The sequence below is a fragment of the Amborella trichopoda genome, chromosome 13, assembly GCF_054954075.1.
Source record: "Amborella trichopoda isolate Santa Cruz 75 chromosome 13, AtrichopodaSantaCruz75HAP2 v2.0, whole genome shotgun sequence".
Taxonomy (NCBI): domain Eukaryota; kingdom Viridiplantae; phylum Streptophyta; class Magnoliopsida; order Amborellales; family Amborellaceae; genus Amborella; species Amborella trichopoda.
The window spans coordinates 8089618-8109039 of record NC_142348.1 but is presented as its reverse complement, the minus strand read 5'-3'; the positions used below and the strand labels follow the sequence as shown (position 1 = coordinate 8109039).

General features: G+C 41.8%; 1 protein-coding gene across 19 annotated transcripts in view; it reads right to left on the bottom strand.

Moving 5' to 3' along the window:
- Positions 1-19422, bottom strand: part of LOC18432535 (kinetochore protein) — a 45904-nt gene that overhangs the window by 19000 nt on the left and 7482 nt on the right. For 13 of the 19 annotated variants that reach the window (XR_016048666.1, XR_016048667.1, XR_016048668.1 and 10 more), the window contains one exon: positions 12445-12527. Coding sequence is in view for 4 of the 19 variants with exons in the window: in XM_020666229.2 (XP_020521888.2) it covers positions 12445-12527 (83 nt within the window). In the remaining 15 variants the exon portion in view is untranslated. Of the gene's footprint in view, positions 1-2014; positions 2074-11391; positions 11475-12444; positions 12528-19422 lie in introns of all 19 variants that reach the window. The other 6 variants (XR_016048669.1, XM_088857111.1, XM_088857116.1 and 3 more) reach the window with 2 other exon arrangements.

Here is a 19422-nt window from a genome sequence, read left to right as displayed (position 1 = left end):
AATTCCATAGATGTCGGAAACTCGATTCTGCATATTAATGAATCTTGACTCCTGGAGTGTCGATTCCAGGAGTGTGGATGAAACTTCAATCTATTTCGGTCGAAACACGATTCTCAAAAACTAAGAATCTCATTCCCCACGATTCCGTAGTACGGACAATGATTCTTAGGATAGGAATCTTCTAGCCGGCAACGATTCCGCGATTCTGGTTCCTAAAACGATTCGGGTTCCCAGGCGTTTCCAACAACTATTGCCCAATACAAAGACAAATTATTATATCATAGAGCAAATAGGCCCATGCAAGTTATGTCGTGGTTTGGATCATGGATGGCATGGCATTAAGAAACCAATGTCGTATCTATGTGAGCACCTTGGTGAGAATATCTGCAACTTGATTTTCAGTACCAATGGATTTTGTCGCAATTTCTTGATCTTCAATTTTCTCTTACAAAGTGAACGATTTCAATGTGCTTAGTCCTTCCATGATGCACTAGATTGATAGAAATAAAAATAATGCTACAGTTATTACAATAAAGCAACAACTGAGAGATGTTCTGATCAAGGGCTCCCAATGGATGTTGAATCCAAGTTACTACAGTAGTAACTACTGACATAGATCTGTAATCAGCTTTTTTGCTCAACCTAGGCACAGTTCTCTGCTTTCTGCTACTCCATGAAACCAGACTCCATCCGAAAAAGGCACATTAACCAGATATGTAGCAATGAAAATCTAAATGCCTAACTGATGAGCATCGAAATAGGCAAGAAAGTGAGAGGATTGGAAGGAGTATCTCCTTAAGTATTTAGTAGGCCATCACCAGTGGTTGCTTTACTTAAGGAGTATCTCCTTAAGTATTTAGTAGGCCATCACCAGTGGTTGCTTTACTATATTTGAAGTACGTATTTCACAGCTTTTAAATAAGTAGAGTACAACGGATGCAAATAAAAATTGGGGTTTTTTTATATATATTTTCTTGAATTTTAGATTTGGTATTATTCATATTTTTAGTTTATTTGGGGTTATTTTGTATTTTTTTGTTGTAGAGATTTGAGGGTATATAAGACATTTTTAGAATTTTAGGAGTTATCTTTGAAATAGAGAGAAATAGGAAGGACTATCTTAGAAGATATGTTCCAATCTTTAGAAAGTCAATCTTTAAGTAGAAATTGCAACTTTGATAAACATGTAGTTAGAAAGGTTGTCTTTTTTAGGAAAGAAAGGATTTTTAGAAGGAGAGAGATAAATGAGTTTTATTTATTTATGTTATTATTTCTAAGTGTATTTAAAGGACGAGTCCCTCACTGTAAAGAGAGAGATTGGAATTGAGTAAAGTTGATCTTATAAGAAGATCTTTTTAGGGGTGGATTCCCTTGCACACGTTGAGAGGGTATATTCTCTCAACCCTTTTTATTTTTATTATTCTGGTTATTATTTTTCTCCCTACATCAACAATGCAACGGTAAATTAAGAGAACTACTTCACTACAGAAGCAAAATCCAGTCGTGTAAATGTCGGGTATTGGAGTGCTCCAACAATATTGCGGCATTGTCGTGGATTAGAAACAAGTACACTTTCTTCTTCTCTCAGTCTCTGCTGAACATGTGCAAGATCATGACGGACCTAAAAAATTTTCATGCCACTGTGAGAAAGAAAATCTAAGGCGTCCCTACACTGAGAGAGAATAAGTGTAATAGCAATTCTATCCACTTCAAAATCAAGAAAATAATTTAGGGAACCCAAATCTTTAATCTGAAATTTGGCATTTCAGAGATTCTTTACTGTTTGAATATGGTCACGCGACCTTCTGATAATAACAATATCATCAACATAAAGAAGTAAAATCGTGATTCTATGCAAACTAGTGCAAATTGTGACTCTATGCAGTGCAAATTACTAATGAGTAGTCAATTGGATTACAACAAAACCATGAGGGGCTATTTTTTTGCAGAAACTCCAAACCATGCTCGAAACTCCTATTTTTAGTATATAAATCGCCTAAGTGAGCACACATACCTTGAGTTTTCGGTCACCTATGCTGTACTACCAAGTGGCCATTCCATATAGATATCTTCCTTCATATCACCATAAAGAAAGGTATTAAACGAGCTGAAGATCCCAACAATAAGTGATTGCTACAAAGAAGAAGACAATTTGAATGGTGTCCATTCGAACAATGGGGTTAAATGTTTCGTCATAATCCAAGCCTTTTTCTTGAGTATATTCCTTTGCTACCATGAGGACTTCAAAGCATTCAATGCTACCATCAGCTTTCTACTTTAATTTTATAAACCCATTTATAGCTACTACATTCTTGTCTGATGATCAATCTACAATTTCACAAGTCTTGCACTTGTGCTATGCTTTCATCTCTCATTCATCACTTTAACCCATTGATAATTCATTCTTGAATTTTTGAAACTATAAGGTTCAGCATGTTTTTTATCTGTCAAGAAGGTCTGGTGTTGAACTGAAAAGTTGTCATAGCTGACCCACTTATCTACCAGGATTTCGCACATGCATAGATCGGCGAACAAGAACAAGTGCCGAAATAGAAGGAGCAGAGAAGGGGTTTGACTGGGAATCAGGAACAGTAATGCTTTACAATGGTTTTATATGTGATGACAAGTTCATCCCAACAAGGGCACACACCTAATGTCATTGATGGTGCCCATGTTATGGGAATGCTGAGAAGCAGACTATTTGTAACCAGCATTGCCAACAAGCTCATGATTCTCAGCATCATCGATTGCACCATCATGGCTACTATTATTTGAGTGAATGCTAACCAGATAACCACGAGATGATGTGCAACTGGAGGAGGAGTTCCTGCTGCATGACTGTCCTTCATGAGAAGGAGCTAACCAAGGCCACATGGAAATAGTTTTTTTTTTGATAACTGCTGACGATTGTATTGATTGAAAGAAGAGAGGTACAAGGTTGATTCCTAGGTAGCCTCAGAGCCAAGGCACCTGGTAAAAAAGAATGGGTCTAAAGACCGTATACAAAAAAAGAACAAAATGGGGTTATAGACTCCCCTTACAATATAGGCAGTTCATATACAAAAAGAAAGCAGAAAGGAGAACGAAAGAAAGAGAGAAAAGAAAGAGAGAGAAAAAAGAGAGAAGCAGGTCGTTAGCCGAAAGGGGACCCAGTTGAGGACTGTAAAAGGGAGGCCCTAACGGCTTCATGGGCCGCTGCTCCGTCCTTGGCGAGTTGATCGGCGAGCCCGTTCGATGTCCTCGAGATATGAGTCCATGAGACTGGCATCTCCCTGCAAAGATAATCAATCTCATCATAAATAGATAAAAGGTACCAAGGTGGAGGCGCAGTCTTAGATGCCCAAGATATGATGTTTCTTGCGTCACCCTCTACAAGAAGAGAATGACCCCAAGATTGGTCAAAATTCTATAGACCTCTAAAGGGGGCCATTGATTCTGCAAATTGCGCATCATGGATGCCGAGGTAATCCGAGAAGGAGAGGATAATGTTTTAGTTGTGATCCCTGAAGACCCCTCCTGCCCCGGCATGGCCCGGGTTGCCTAACGAGCAGCCATCAAAATTCAATTTGATAGTTCCTTGAGGATGAGGGTACCATCGGTATCTGACTTTGTTTTTCTTCGGGTTGTGGTAGAGAATCGAATCCCAACTGGATAAGAAAGATTCCATCGGAATTTCTCTGAAAGTATGATTTTGGGATGCCCAGAAGGTTACTGAGGAGGAAACATTAGAGAAGAGAGCAGCGACGGGATGGACCTTTCCACGAAAGATGCGGTCATTTCTTTCGATCCAAACAGTCCAAATTGTAGCAGCCACCGAAGCATTCCAGAGTAATCTACCCGCCTTCGGCCAGTGAGCAGCAAGGTTGAGGGCTATGAGATCCTTAACAGTCTGAGGTATAGCCCAATACACCCTGAACAGTTGAAGGACAAGGCCCCATAACTCAAAAGCCACCTTACAATGTAGAAAAAGATGATTGTTGGATTCCTCTTGACAAAGGCACATAGAGCACCTATTGGGAAGAGGGAGACCTTTTCTTTGGAGTTGATCCACGGTAAGAGCTTTGCTAGAACCAGCAATCCAAAGTTTGCACTTTAGGAGGTGCAATGGTCTTCCAAACCTGAGAAAGGTTGGAGGTGGGATTGAAAGGGAAGGTGGGGGGTTGTATGAGTTTGTTGTAGAAAGAGAGCACCGGGAAGTTCCCCGAGGGGGTCAGAGCCCATACAATTCTGTCCCTTCCCTAGGCAGGGATGAAGGTATTGTAAAGCAAGGCTGAGAGAGAGAGGAATGGAAGGACTTCGTCCTCTCGAAGATCCCTCCTGAAAGAGGCCTGCCAACACCTTCTGTCTCCCACCAACCAGAATTTGTCTTCAACGGTAGCCTCTCTATTCAGCGCTAAAAGGAAAAGCGAAGGAAAGCAATCTTTGAGGGGTAGATGGCCAATCCATAGATCAGACCAGAAGTGGACCATGGACCATAGAACCACTTCTTAGAGTGGTGGAAATGGACCTCCACACCCCAGAGGCATTAGACCGTTGTCTGGATTCGGGGATCCAGCAGAGGTTGGGAATATTGTACTTGTGTCTAAGGACTTGCACCCATAGGGAATCAGGATGGGTGGCGAGACGCCACCACCACTTTCCCAAGAGGGCAAGGTTGTGTTTTCTTAAGTTTCTGATGCCTAGTCCCCCTTGTTTTTTGGGAAGAAGAACTTTGTCCCATGAGATCAGATGGTACTTAGACTTCTCTGCTTGACCCAACCATAGAAAGTCTCATGAGTTGTTCGAGGCGGTTAGCCACAGAGACCGGTAGATGGAAGAGAGACACCATGTAGACTGGTGCATTCGATAAAGTGGCTTTGATAAGGGTGGTCCGACCTACTTGGGACAAGAACCTCCCTTTCCAACCGGCCAGCCTTCAATCCACCTTATCAATGAAATGAGACCAAAGACATTTCCTAGGTTTCCCGAGACCCAGAGGGAGGCCCAGGTAAGAAGTCGGGAGCTCCTCCACTTTACAATCCCACCGAAGAATGAGATTGGGGGTAATAGCAACCCCCATCATCTTAGATTTTTCCATGTTGACCTTGAACCCTGTGGCCAACTGAAAGCATTTGAGAAAGATTCTTAGGTTTTCGACCTCAGTAGAAGAGGCATCAAGAAACACTAAGATATCATCTGCGTATTGCAGATGGGACACGATGGGCCCGACTCTTGAGGTGCTAAAACCTGAAAGAATTCCCTCTTGGTAGAGACGACCCAGGAACAACTAAAAACTTTTGCTGAAATCGCGAAAAGGAAGGGGGGAAGAGGAACCCCCTGGTGCAGCCTTTTCAAAGACTGGAAGTACCATTTGGGGGTACCATTGATGATGACAGAGAAGTAAGGGTGCGAGATACACCCATTAATCCAGTTGCACCACCGGTTAGGGAAACCCATGTGTACCATAGACTCTAGCAATACCGCCCAATTAACATGGCCATAGGCCTTTTCCCAATCAGTTTTAAAAATAAGACCAAGTTTTTTGGAAAGGTGTCTAGAATAGATGCATTCGTGGGCAATCAACGCCCCATCTAGAAAATGTCTATCTTTAATGAATGCAGATTGTGTGGGGGAGCTAACCGAAGGAGAACTTGCTGAAGTCTAGAAGCCAAGACCTTTGAGAGAATCTTCTAAGTAGAGTTGAGCAAACTTATAGGACGGAAATCATTAAGTTCTTCAGCCCCTTCACTTTTGGGGACAAGGGTGATGAAGGTAGAGTTTATCGTTTTGTTTAGGATACCCCGCTGGTAGAATTCAGTGAAGAAGCTTAAAAAGTCGGCTCGAAAACAGTCTCAAAAGACCTTGAAGTGGGGCCACAGGGAATCCGTCAGGGCTAGGGGCTTTGTCTTTAGCAAGTTCATCCAGGGCCTTGAGGATTTCCTCTTCGAGGAAAGGGCGCGAGCCAGCAAGCCCGATCCACCGACAGTGTTAAGAAGTCTAGGTCAAACATAATGGGTCTAGGACCAATGGGGGCAGTGTAAAGATTGCGGAAGAAATTGATAATTGCTGAAACAATCTCCGCCAACTAATCGAGGTATACATTATTAACTTTGATGATGGAGATATTATTGTCTCTCCTACGACAATTGGCGATTCTATGGAAGTAACGGGTGTTGTGGTCCCCTGTTCTCAACCAATTGACCCTTGACCTCTAAAACCAGTAAATCTCTTCTTTTTTCAGGGTAGAGAGATACTCCAGTTTCGAATGGGTTCTGAGCTCACAGTGAGCGAGATTCTTCGATACTGTCCATTTCTTGTAGTTTCAAGAGGAGTTCAGCTTTGGTTTGAGAGAAATTTGTAGAAACCGAAGACCACCAGGACTTGAGAGAGGCTTTAAGTAACTGAAGCTTCAATTGAAGCCTGAATCCAGCTTTACCGTGAACCTGGGCCGAGAAAGAATACCACCACAAAGGAACGAGAGTGAAGAGGGACTTCTCTTCCAACCAGGCCAATTCGAATCTAAAAGGTTTAGGGCCCCTAACATAAGGGGCAGTGGACAGAAGGATGGGACACTGGTTTAGGTAAGGCCACTGAGTGAGAACCTGGAAAAGTCTCCTCCCATTCAACTGAGAAAAGAAACTTATCCAATTTTGAAAGAGAAGGTTGAGGGGAATGACTAGACCAGGTAAATCTATTACCTTGAAGAGGGATATCAAGGAGACAGTTCCTGGATATGAATTCTGAAAAGTGAACCATACCCTAGGAAATAAGGGTCGAGGAGTTACGCTCGTGAGACCAACGGGTGATATTAAAATCACCGCCCAGGCACCATATAGGGTTGGGGAGGGAAGCGACGTGGTCAAGTTCAGACCAAAGCCGCAACCTAGAAGACGAATCGCAGGGACCGTAAACAGCCGTAAATTTCCAAGGCAGGCCATCTGATACTCTACTAAGCAAAAGAGTCACCGAAAACTCCCCTATGAATGAGGAGATGAGGGCAGTTTGGATGGGGTCCCAAATGGCCCAAATACCCTCAGAGGCACCGACTGCGGGTAAGGCAACCCATTGGCAAGGTCGTCTACCCTAGACCTGGTGAACTTGGAAAAGGGTAGGGTCAAGGTTCTTAGTCTCAGAAATGGCTAGAACGGAGGGGCAGTATTTGGATGAAAGGTCCTTTAAGGTCGTCTTTTTCACGAGATGACCAAGGCCTCTGATATTCCAAGAGACCAGCTTCATGAGGAGGAGCCGTTGGAAGGCAGAGAGGCAATCCTTGGGGAACGCCTCAGCGGGCACACTTGAAGGGGTGGCCTAGCAAAAGGGGGGGAGGGATCCTGGGGAACGAGGGAAGAGAAGAGATTGAGAAGTTCCCTCTTTCCTTTGAAACCCACCTCCGAAGAGTGTTGAGAATCGACGAGGCACAGACAACTCGCTGAACTGCCAGCGGGCCTCGGCCCGGAACGCCATTTCCCGGTTCATATCCACCATGCTCTGAAAGTCTTTATCCAGCCCTTCCCCGTCGACTCCCTCAATGGCCGGAGTCACCGAAGGGGGAGAGAAGGGTTCAGCGAGAGCAGCTTCAGAGAGGCCACGCCCATCCTCGTCGACTGCACAGGACAAGATGGGAGGGATGGGCACTTCGAGTTGGGAGGACAGGGGGCTGGAAACCGGCAGAGAAAAAGGGGAAAGCATGGGGTAAAGATCAAGGGGGAGGGGAGGGAGCACTCTAAGGGGTGCAGGGGAGAAGCCCCAGAGGGGGAAGGTGGGGAGGAGGGGTACACGGATGAGGTCAAGGCGTATAGAAGGGAGGGTGCAAGGGCTAGGGTAGAGGGCAGCAACATGTGCGGGGATGGGTAGGAGGGGAAGGAGGAGGACCCAAAGAAAGAGGAGAAGGAAGAGGGGGGAGGGGGGACAGAGGGAGAGAGAAGGGCAAGGGGGAGGGGATAAGCTAGGCAGTGAGAGGCCAAAACAATAGGGTGAGAAAGGTAGAAGGGACCCAAACAGTGATGGCACAAGTGGACCTTGAGGACTCTAACCACCACAGGATGAGAACCAAAGGGGGGGGGGAGCCAACCAAGAAGGGTCGGCAAACTCCAGGTCCCAGGAGGGGTAGGTGGGGTCCATGAGAGCCAAGGGGGGAGAGGAACAAGAGGGAATCGAGGTGGGAGGGGGAGAAAGACCATAGAGGAAGCAGGGGGAACGAGGAGGAGCAGAAGGGGGGAGGAGGGACGAGGAGAGATAGAGGAGCGTCAAACTCTGTGCTAGGGCTCGAGGAGCTGCAGAGGTAGGAGAGAGGGAGGTAAAGCGGCTCTAGACCAGGGAAAACTGCCCCCGGTAATAAATCCACCGACTCTCAAGGAGGGAAGCAGCCAAAAGGCAAAGAAGCCTCAGGATCACATAGACGTGGAAGCCAGACCAGGAAAGCCCGACAGAGGAACCCGAAGAGGGGAGAGGGGGACAGCAGGTGGGCTGAGAGGGAGAGGGGCCCTGACTCGGGACAAGAGGATGGGTAGGAGAGGGGAAGGATAAAGGAGAGCAAAGGGGGGAGAGGAGGTGGCCACGTGGTGCGACATGACCAGCGAAAAGGAAGAAGAGGGTGGCGCCTTCAGAAGGGGTACAAAAGGCGCGGGGGTATCTTCGGAGACCCCAGTCAAATCGTAGAGAAGCACGCAATGGACGACGCTTGGCCAGAGGGAGACAGAGGGAGAGACATCTAAGTAGGAGAAATATCGGGGAGGGGGCACACATCCTGTAACAAGGCAGCAGGGGAGGGCACGCGTCCGACAACGGGGCGGCTAAAGGGTACACTTCCATCAAAGGAGCTGCGGGTGGGGGACACCTACCGAGAGAAGGAGAAGCATCGTTGTCCTTGCTGGACAGACAAGGAGCGAGGTTCTGGCCCAAAAGGGTTGACCCGCTGCCGCTCAGGTCGAGAGAGAGCAGCGAGGAGGTGGGTTGGAGGGGCAGAGGGTTGCAGAGGCAACCACGAGTGTTACCCCGGTCAGGCGGGCGGCGACGCCCCTTCCACAGGTGACCTTTCTTAGCCACCAAAGTCCAAGAGGCCTGTAATGCTGGCGGGACCTTAACAGGGGCTGAATTGTGGAGGGGGGGAGAAGTCTGGGACTAAGAGACTGAGATGAGGAAGAAAAGGTCCCCAACTTGGAGCCACAAAACCTTGGGAATATGGGAAGGGTCCAAAAGTTCCACGAGGACTCTCATCAATCCAAGGGGTAGGGATGCAAGCGAAATCCAATGAATCGATACCAGAGACCCACACTCAGCGGCAAGGCGCTGGAAGTTACCGAGGACCACGCATGGAGAGGAATATGATGGAACGTGATCCAAACCCTCTATTTCTTGAAAGACCCTTCTAGGGGAGCCATGCCCGAAGAGAGCAGCGAGCACCTTTGAAGATGAACGAATAGGGGTAATGAAGGGCGAGAAGCGTGCTATGAGAGGAGGGGAAAGAGAAAAGGATATCACCTTTGGAGAGGTGACGGCAGGTGAGGTTTGGCAACCCCCAGTGGTTTTGCACAACCCTTTCAATACCCCTGATATCTTGGCGAGCTGGGCTGAAACTCCCAATAAGCGAAGCCTAGAGCTTAGGCTTAGATTTTTCAACCACATCAGGCAGAACTGAGATAGCTGAGGGGCTGAAAAGGGATCTGGAGGGACAGACATAGGTCTCCGAAGGAAATGGGGGTGGGGCGGTGGCAAGGGGGAAATGCTGCTTGCGGGAGGAGGTGACCTTAGAGTAGGAAGCTCTAGGGGCGAGGTGCGAGGCTGGGAGGAAGTTTGGAACTGCGCATCGAGGGGACGACGAGGAGGGTTTGTGGTAGAGGGCGTAAACCTCCTCCCAGCACCTAGGAGGCGGAGCTGGGAGATGATGGGGGAGAGAGGGAACCTGGCCAGAGGGAGCGTGGCCAGAGGAGTGCTTCATACTAAACATGCAGATTAAGTTGCAGTTAGGTGATTTTCTTGTTGCTCGACATGGCTATAGTTACAGACTGCTGAAAAGAAGAATTAGCTTGCTGAATGGGAATTTCACCAGCTTTAATACCAAAATTAGACGGTCCAATGGGCATAACAAGATGTTCCCGATCAAAAAACGACTTGTCTAAAGATGTAGATACGCCAATTCTTTGGGACATTGATACTGTTGCTTTTTGGGACATGGATACCCTTTATAATCATCGGCGTAACCTACGATTCAGTATGCTTCAGCCCATGGTGAAAATTTATTTCATAAGGTCTTGTTAACATAAACATAACAAATGCTGCAGTAGGTTTTCAGGAAAGCATAATGAGGCCATAGTCTCCCAAACACCTTTATTGGCCATCAATTTTATAAGATAAGTGGCGGTATGAAATGCCTCACTCCAAAGATCGCTACATACCCCACTCATATGCATAATAGTGTGCGGTTTCTGAGATATGATTGTGCTTATGCTCGACTATCCCATTTTGCTCCAACATTCGTGGGCAAGTCTTTTGATGATGTACTGCATTATCCAAGAGGAACATGGCAAAATCTTTGGATGTTACTTTTGCTGGGGTTACATGGCCATTAAAAGGCCTTATGAGAGCATATACTAAGAATTTTTTATGTAGTGATGTGATGGCTCCAATAGGAGTGTGGTCCAAATAAATAACACCGTGACTCACCTGAGATTCAACTGGCTAGGCTCGGGTTGATGTCTAAAACCCTTAGCCCTGGGCATGTAGCACAACCGATAAGCGTTTGTAGGGCCATCCCGTGATGAGGTCAAAGAGATGTCCAAGATGGTTGGCCAGGGGACTGAATGTGACCCCATTGTGCAGTGGTTGGCCCGAGAGGACAAGGGCTAAAATCCTCATGTACACTAGATAGCCGTCTGGGAAGCAGCCATCTAGGGTATCGCGTACATGTGCGGAAGAGAAGGCTCCTTGCAACACTGGTTGTATTGGTAGAACCCATGAGATATTGTGTTAAATAGGACATGCACTTGTCCTCAGGGAGAAACCTGTAACCCATGGACTAAGATCGTGTCCCCTGGCTTTGATGGACCAAGCATGAACCTCTGCAATGGGTTGTGGGTCATGGGATCTATTTGAGAAGATAACAGTAGGATACGATTTCTAGAAAAATGGAGTCCTCAGTATATTAGTGGTGTCCTTGACTCCTTGGATCCAATTTGAGAGGTGGACTACATGACCTGAGCAAGTATATGTAGTTTAAAATTTTATTTCATTTATACCGCCCAGATCACTTACAAGAGTCCAAATTACAACTTTTAATTCAAGAAAGGAACAAAATAATGTCAGGGATTCTCACTAGCATGCCACTTACAAAATTACATTCAATTTACAGATCAGAAAATTACATAGGATATGATTGACATCAAGAAAGCATGGGAAGATAAAAATACCAAATACCTTGCTAAGGGTCACCCCCAAGGACTTCCAACACCCCACACTAGATCTCCTCCACCGATGGCGCACGGGATCACAGTCTTAACCTTAAGGGAGAAAAGAGATGGAGATGAGATAGGATAGGCAAAATTAAGGTTTGTAAAATGCTAGATCTGATTTGACGTCTTCAAATCTGATTTGGGAGAAAATTTAATACGAAAGGAGAAGTAGTAGAAGAGAGGGGAGTTTGCTTAGGGTTTAGGAAAAAGAAGTAAAAAAAATAAAAGAGATTAGGGTTTGAAGAAATAGGCTTCACAAGATGATTAATAGGATTAGAAATAGGTCAATCTGAGACTTGGATCCTCTCGCTTAGATAACATGTGAAGCTTTATCAAAAAGGAAGAGAAGAAGGATAAGAGGAAAATGTGTTGGAAGAGAAGAAGGTTGAATCATCCCTCACCGCCAGTGTTGAGACCATGAGACTGATATATTCAATGTGTGTCTGTACTAGGGTTAGGAGCAATTTACTCTTATATGCTTATTCACATGAGAAATTACAATGAAATAAGTTAAATGAGCAATAGACGTAAGTGAATATTATAACCATGCCCCAATACAAAGAGAAAACATCTCATAGTGCTAATCCTTATTTTGATTAGATATAATACATGGTGGAAGATTGTGTGCTTTAGAGGAACTCTCATTATCTTTCATACTTTTTACTGAAATTTGTGTCCCATACAAAACCTAGTGGTGTGACCATTCCCAGATGCGCAAACCATCCAATGAATAAGCAATTTAGCAAAAAACTTAAACTGGTGAATTATATCAATAGTGAGATGATAAAGGATGCTTTTGAAAGTCCTCCTAGAAACTAAACTTGAAAAAGAGGCTTACTAAAGATAACTACTACTAGTTTTCTTTATGAGCCAAAGGATGCAGACATGAATAGAAAAGGTTTATTTATATCCCATTTACAAGCAGTACACCATTTCCAATGCAATAAACAAAGAAAACTGTACATGTACCATTTTATTCCAAAACTTGAATGATAATCAGCAAGAGAAAGTTCTGTACCTTTTTATTCCGTTGATATATGCCTTTAAGTTGGTCAAAATAGTTGTGGTTGTATACAACATAATGATCCACTTCATCATCATCTATAAGCATTATAAACGAAACTTGATTGTTAAACTCGTCAGACCATGGATAACACATCAAGGTCCAATAGTAGTGACACAAGAAACAGAAACAGCAATAGGCTAATACACACATATTTTTATACTTTCCTAACTTCAATTTATAAAAGAGCAAACTACAAGCAAAACTTGAATTGCCTGCCTAGCAGCAAAAAACGCATATCAACGTTATAAACTACTAAAACACAGTGTTGCCAAAATGGCAGCTTGATCTCTAACCAACAAATCATCTGCAACAACCAAATATTACATTGATACCACTTCCCCTCTATGCTTCGGTGAAAGCATAAAATATTTCGATGAGAGGAAGAATATTGCATTACACAATCCGAGACTTTCTTCTGAGAAAAGAGTGCTCAAACTACAAATGTTGTCTTGAGTTACACTAGATTTTAAACCAACAATTTACAATAATGATATACAATATAACATCAAGCCACATACAACACAAATAAGACAACAGATATAAAAATCAAATTTGAGAAGAGACTAGAGACAGCGAGTTAACTGGGCATATCTAGTTGTTTTGGTTATGGACGAGTTAAATAAGCATCTATTCTACAGGAAGAGGTACCATGGCGTACGTTGTTTGCATATGACATAATTTGGATTGATGAGACTAGAGACAGCGTTAACACAAAGTTTAGAACTTTGGAGGGATATTCTAGGATCAAAAGGTTCTAAAATTAGTTGGACTATAACAGAACATATGGAATGCAAGTTTAGTAATAATATAAGTAGAAATGAGAAATTAGTTAAGAATGATGGCCAAAAAGTACTTAAAAGAGATTATTTTTTATATCTTGAGTTGATAATCCCATTATTTTTTATATATTGGGTTGATAATCCCTGAGAATGAAGAGATTGAAGAATATATCGCGCACAGAATTCCAGTTTGGTAGATGAAGCAGAGATATGCCTTCGGAATCTTATGTGATCGTCGCATACCAATGAAACTTAAGGAGAAGTTCTATAGGAGGTTTACAAGGAAAGCCATGCTTTACAGGATGGAATGTGCGAGCAAGAGCCAATGAATACATAGAACGCGTATAGCTGAGATGAAGATATTGAGATGAATAAGTGGCAAGACAAGGGAGGACAAAAGTTTGTTGAATACATCTGAGGGAAATTAAGGATGGCTCCAATAGGTCATCAAATGAGGGGCACAAAGACTTAGGTGGTTTGGGATTGCGCAATATCAACCTAAAATAGCACTGGATTGGAAGGGCAATTTGGTTCAAGTGAAGGCTCTAAAAGCGCAATGGTAAGGCCCAAAAGGACATGAATGAAAGTTATGATATATAGTCTAGTTGAGGATACGGCCCTTGATAGAGCAGAATGATATAACAAGATTCGTGTACAAGACCCCAAATAGTTGGGATAAGGATTAGATGATGATGAACTATGAGAAGAGGCTTTAGAGAGATGTTGAGTTTGGCTATTCAACACTCACCCCTTTAACATCTTCAATGTGTTCATCAATCTTGAAGCATTCCTCCTCAATGATTCCGATGCCTCTCATTTTGCTTCATCTCTAAGTGAAGATCTCTTTACCAAATTTCTTAATGAGATGCTCCGTGAAATGATCTAAAGCAAAATGTAATATACTCTTGTTTTCTTGATCATATTCCTATTAGAAAATAGAATACTTAATAAATCAATTAAGAAATATTCCCGTTGTAGTCTCAAGCAAGTTCTCATGAATAATTGCCATAAGAGAGTTTTGTCCTCTTACTTCAACAATAACTAACTAAAAGGAACACTAGAAAATATTGAAAATGAAGGAGGGTAATAGAAGTAGTAAGCTAGAATAATTATGCAAAACGCATAGCACAAATTCACAATTTCAGCCTTGGAAGCTCCCCTTCCAAGCCAGAGGCACCCCTAATGGCTGGCATCAAATTTTGCTTACTTTAGTTTGACACCAAGGTAGCGGTCGCCCATAGCCTTACACAGATAAATAACTTCAAATATACTCAGTCTCTTTGCATAGACTCCCACAAGAACCCCTCGATCGGTGAAAGAAGGCTCCAAAAAGTAAGCAACATGTTATTTGTCCATCCAACTTTTCATGGCTCAGCTTGAATTGCAACATCACAAAAGCTTTGATCAGCTCAAAGATAACCTCTACCACTTACATTCCACTTCATAAGAAATGTGAACTCTACCCCTTCCAAACCCTCCAAAGGATAGAAATTCACATGGGAACAACAACAAGAACACCATTGCAGTACCAGAGAAAGGACCACTAGCTCCAACACTATAGTTGGGACAACCTATGTGATGACCCTAATTTTTTTATTGGAACTGAAAAAAATAATAATAATAATATTATTATTATTATTACTAATAATAAAACACAACTCATAGTGATGGTTCATTTTTATAAGGTGAACCTTTGGTCCACCATCTTTTTCTTTTGTTTTTCATTAGGTGGCTGGCAACCAAGCAACCTTTATTTCTTAAAGAATTGACACCATCCTTATGAGGTGTTGGTCTCTCTCTCTTATGTGTTTAATGGTTGATGGGTCGCATGTGCATGTGCTCTCTTCTCTCATGTGATTCTCTCTCTCATAAAAGGCCCCTTTACGGGCTCAGTTTAAAGAGGGAGATAGGACTCTCTCTAGACAATTAGAAGGCAAATGTGGGCAGAGGCAGAAGTAGATGGAGAGAGAAACTCAGCCTGTTTACATGACAATGTCCATACAGCACATTGTGTGCCGATGGTTCTAATAGTAGATACAAAGACTAGAGCAAATTTTCAAGCCGAAAAACACGGCAAAATGGACACCTTCAACAAGCCACTTGCTAAAAACCAAGCTAAATGAATAAGTTACAATCCTTTAAATAACAATTACAACCATTTCTAGCCTTGTATAACCACTGTAAATAAACTCAAATACCAACCCCTAAGAGGGCAATTACATATAAAGCAAGACTAGCTTATGAATTACACTTTCATAACACCAATTACATAAACTATTTCCCAAAGCTTAAATACATCATGCAACTAATCTAAACAAAATTCTAAAGAATAAAATCAACTAAACAGGGAATTAGAATGCCAAATTAAAATAGGGAAGTCATGTTTCGAACCCCCTTGTGCCAGGGCCACGTAATCGGGCCCTATAAAGACTTAATATTGTCCCTTCGGATTGTACAAAAGTGGTTCAATCTCACAAGAGCGTTTAATACAAATGGGAAGCAATTACACACCTCAAAATCACTTCTTAAGATCTCAACACACTGGAATTATCATCCAAACAGAATGCAAAAGGTTTGAATCGAATCGGATAAAGAACAAGAGAGTTATGGCCAAACTACACATGGTGGTACCTCGGACCACTAAAACAGTTTTGTATGGAAAGATTATGACCCCCCATAGGTAAAAACGTGATGAAAAAGTTCTGAAATTTGTGTGACGCTCTGAGACTAAATTATTTGATCGATTTGAAGCAAAGTAATCAATGGATACTATGTATGATCATCGATTCTCACGCATATAGGCTATAACTCATGAAGGACCACACTATGAATAACTATGATGAAAAAGATGATCAATGGGGGATTCTAAGATCAAAGAAACTTTTCTAAATTCAAAACTCTAACAACTATAAATGCCAAGAATGTGATCTTATGAGATGGAATTTACCTTGATAAATGCACACTATGGACTTAAGCATAAGAAAGCATGACCACCATCAAGATCACTATTAATGGAACTCTAAAAGCTCTCTCTCTTCAATTTTCTCTAACAAAACCTTATAAGAAGGAGGGGAGCAACAATTTTCCAAAATGGTTCAAGAGCTGAGATAGTTAGGGTTTGAGATCTCATGATGTGATTTTATAACATGGGTGTAACCTTGGACTCAATCAACACCCTTGATGCACTAATCCAAAGGCACATGAGAGGCTAATGTACCTAGCCACCCATCCCCATCCAACCACTAGGATGAAGGGATAGGATTTCACACCATTATCACTCACCCTAACCCTAAGTTATGTCACTTTACCATTTTGTCCTTTTTTGTTTCAATTGTATCCAATATGGCCTTACAAAAATACCCTTAGTTTTTTTAATAATCAGAGTAGAAAACCACAAAGGCTAAAGGGCAAAGAAGTAATTGGCAAAGCTCACACATGTGGAGATATTCTACTTTATCAAAGCCAATCACTTTGTAGATCTAAACTTTCCAACCAATCAATTTAAACATAATGTCCCCCTTCACACATATGTGTGAAGATATTTTTCAACTCAAATTTGAAAATACATTTTCTCTTTAATATCAAAAAAATGAATTAATTAAACTTCATACATGCCATGCATGACCCATGTGTAAGTTAAGTAAGACATGTGATAAACCGGGAGCCTTAATTTATAACACTATATAATAAAATATAACAATATATAACAAGACACCATAACACAACCCCTTATAAAACAACAAATTAAATGCCGATCTAGTCCCCCGCCTAAGGATCAGTGCCCAGATGGGCGGTGATCTTAGAGTGAGGCATGGGGTGCCACGTTGCAACCCTATGGCCACTCGGACACCACATGGCACTACCAGGTCAGGACTAAAGTGAAAGTTGAGTCAAACAATTTGAAAACCCTCATTTTTTTAGCAAATAAAATTCCGAAAAATTCTCTAAAATTCACAATAAATATTTTAAGTATTTTTTAGCAATTATTAGGTTTTTCTCATCATTATAAAATCGGACAAAAAGTATAGTGAGATCTCAAGCTAATAACTATAGGTATCGGAATGCTCCATTAGGTTAGTCCCGAATGATGTTCTGTCGAGTCTCAAATCGACCCAATTGACCTATGTTCCACAATCTAAAGCAGGGACACATAATTGGTCATATCAAAGCCACTGAGCTAGAACTTCTGATCATTCGGCTCTCAATGGATTACAGATGTACGCCCTGTAGGACATGATCTAACTCAATTACAGGAGTCTTCGCAAAACACATGTGCACTGGCTCTTCCAAACTTGGATAATGCATTTGAAAGAGTGACTTCCCGTACGAAATGAAAATGTACATGCCATACAATGGTCTCGTGTCAGGATACAGACTTATATCCCATAAGTCTTGACCATTCCATACAGGGTGAATACTCAGTAATTACTCGGGTTCTATTTTTCTCGTTTGAATTCTCCAAGCCCTAGCCAATTGCAGCTAAACATGAGGCTAACCTATAAAATCTCATTAGGAGTTGACCCTCACACCTCCTTGAGAAATTGATTTCTCAACACATGAACTCTCGATGCCTCATGCGTACTCGGGGTAAAAGAATCTGGGCTCCATTTCGCAAGACGCCAAGATTTCAATATCTCAATTGCTCCCACTGAATAAGAGACTACCGGAATTTAGGCCTTGATAGGCCATATTTCCAACAGGTTCCTCCTTCATGACACCACCACTCTCTCTCTCTCTCTCTCTCTCTCTCTCTCTCTCTCTCTCTCTCTCTCTCTCTCTCTGTTCATCTCTCTCTCAGTTCATAAGCTTTCTCAGTATTATTTAAGGTTCACGATTGATCATCCCATGGGTTTATCGACATCATGAAAGTAAGTGACCTCATTCTCCTGAAAAATAGTCCGCTTCTAATAAAATTGTGATATTTTCATCTATTGTTATGAATTTTGGACACTGTAAGTTTTATGTGTAAATGATCTCATTTTCCTGTCAAATAATTATATAAAAACAAGTATTTTTGTCTATCAGTATGAATTTTAGATAAGTGTTGTGTGCAAGTGGCCTTGTTTTCTTGTAAAACAGTTATTTAAATTTTGTATTTTTGCATTTAATTAAATTGCAATATTTTTGTTTGTAAATCTTATACGCTATAAGTTTAACGTGTTCATGTAACATGATTATTTGAAATTTTATAATATTTTTGGATTTTATATAGTTGAAAATTCAATATTTAACTTTGGATTTCCATGAGATTTCTTTTATTTCAATAGATTGCTTATTATGTTAAATTTCAAGAATATCTCTCAGAACTACTACTATAGCCCAAAATATTTGATTGCTTATTTATGGAAATATCAACAAAAGTGATTGATATAAATTGCTTCATGTGAATTCATGCTAATGATTTCAAGCATATTTTGAATATACGATATTGTTGCTTCCTGATGTTTAAAGAGTTTCAAATATACTTTAAGTATACAAGTGGACCTATCTGAGACGCCGATAGGGATTAAGTAGACTCATCCGGTACGCCAGTGAGGTATAAGTGGACCTATCCGGGACGCCAGTAGGGATTAAATGGACTCATCCAGTATGCCGGTGAGGTATGAGTGGATCTGCAGGGATTAAGTGGACCTATCCGGGACGCCGATAGGTATTAAGTGGACCTATCAGGACACTGGTGGGGTATATAAGTGACCTACTTGGGACGCCAGTAGGGTACTTTGTGAAATCTTTTAAATTGTGCATTTTTGTTAAAGGATTTACATACAAATTTCCTCAGAGTATTTCAATATGCATTCAAATTTTTGGGATTATGTTGAATTGTGTATTCCTGAATTTGAAATTGTTTTACATATATGCTCTTCCTCATATTGTTTTAATAGAAAATATCTACATTTGCCAATTATGATTATTTTTAAGGATAGCCAAACTCGTCAAACTATTGTGAACTCTTTTTAGAGAATTTGCAGCCTTACTATTCGAAAATACAACAAGTGTAATAGGAAAAGCTTGGAAGAAATTTGTAGTCATGTTAAATTCACCTTTGTAATTTTTGTTCTAGCAAGATCGTATATACATAGACCTTCATGTGAATATACGTGTGAATAGACTTTGTACAAGTTTGAAAACTTCTGAATGAAAAAATCAATTT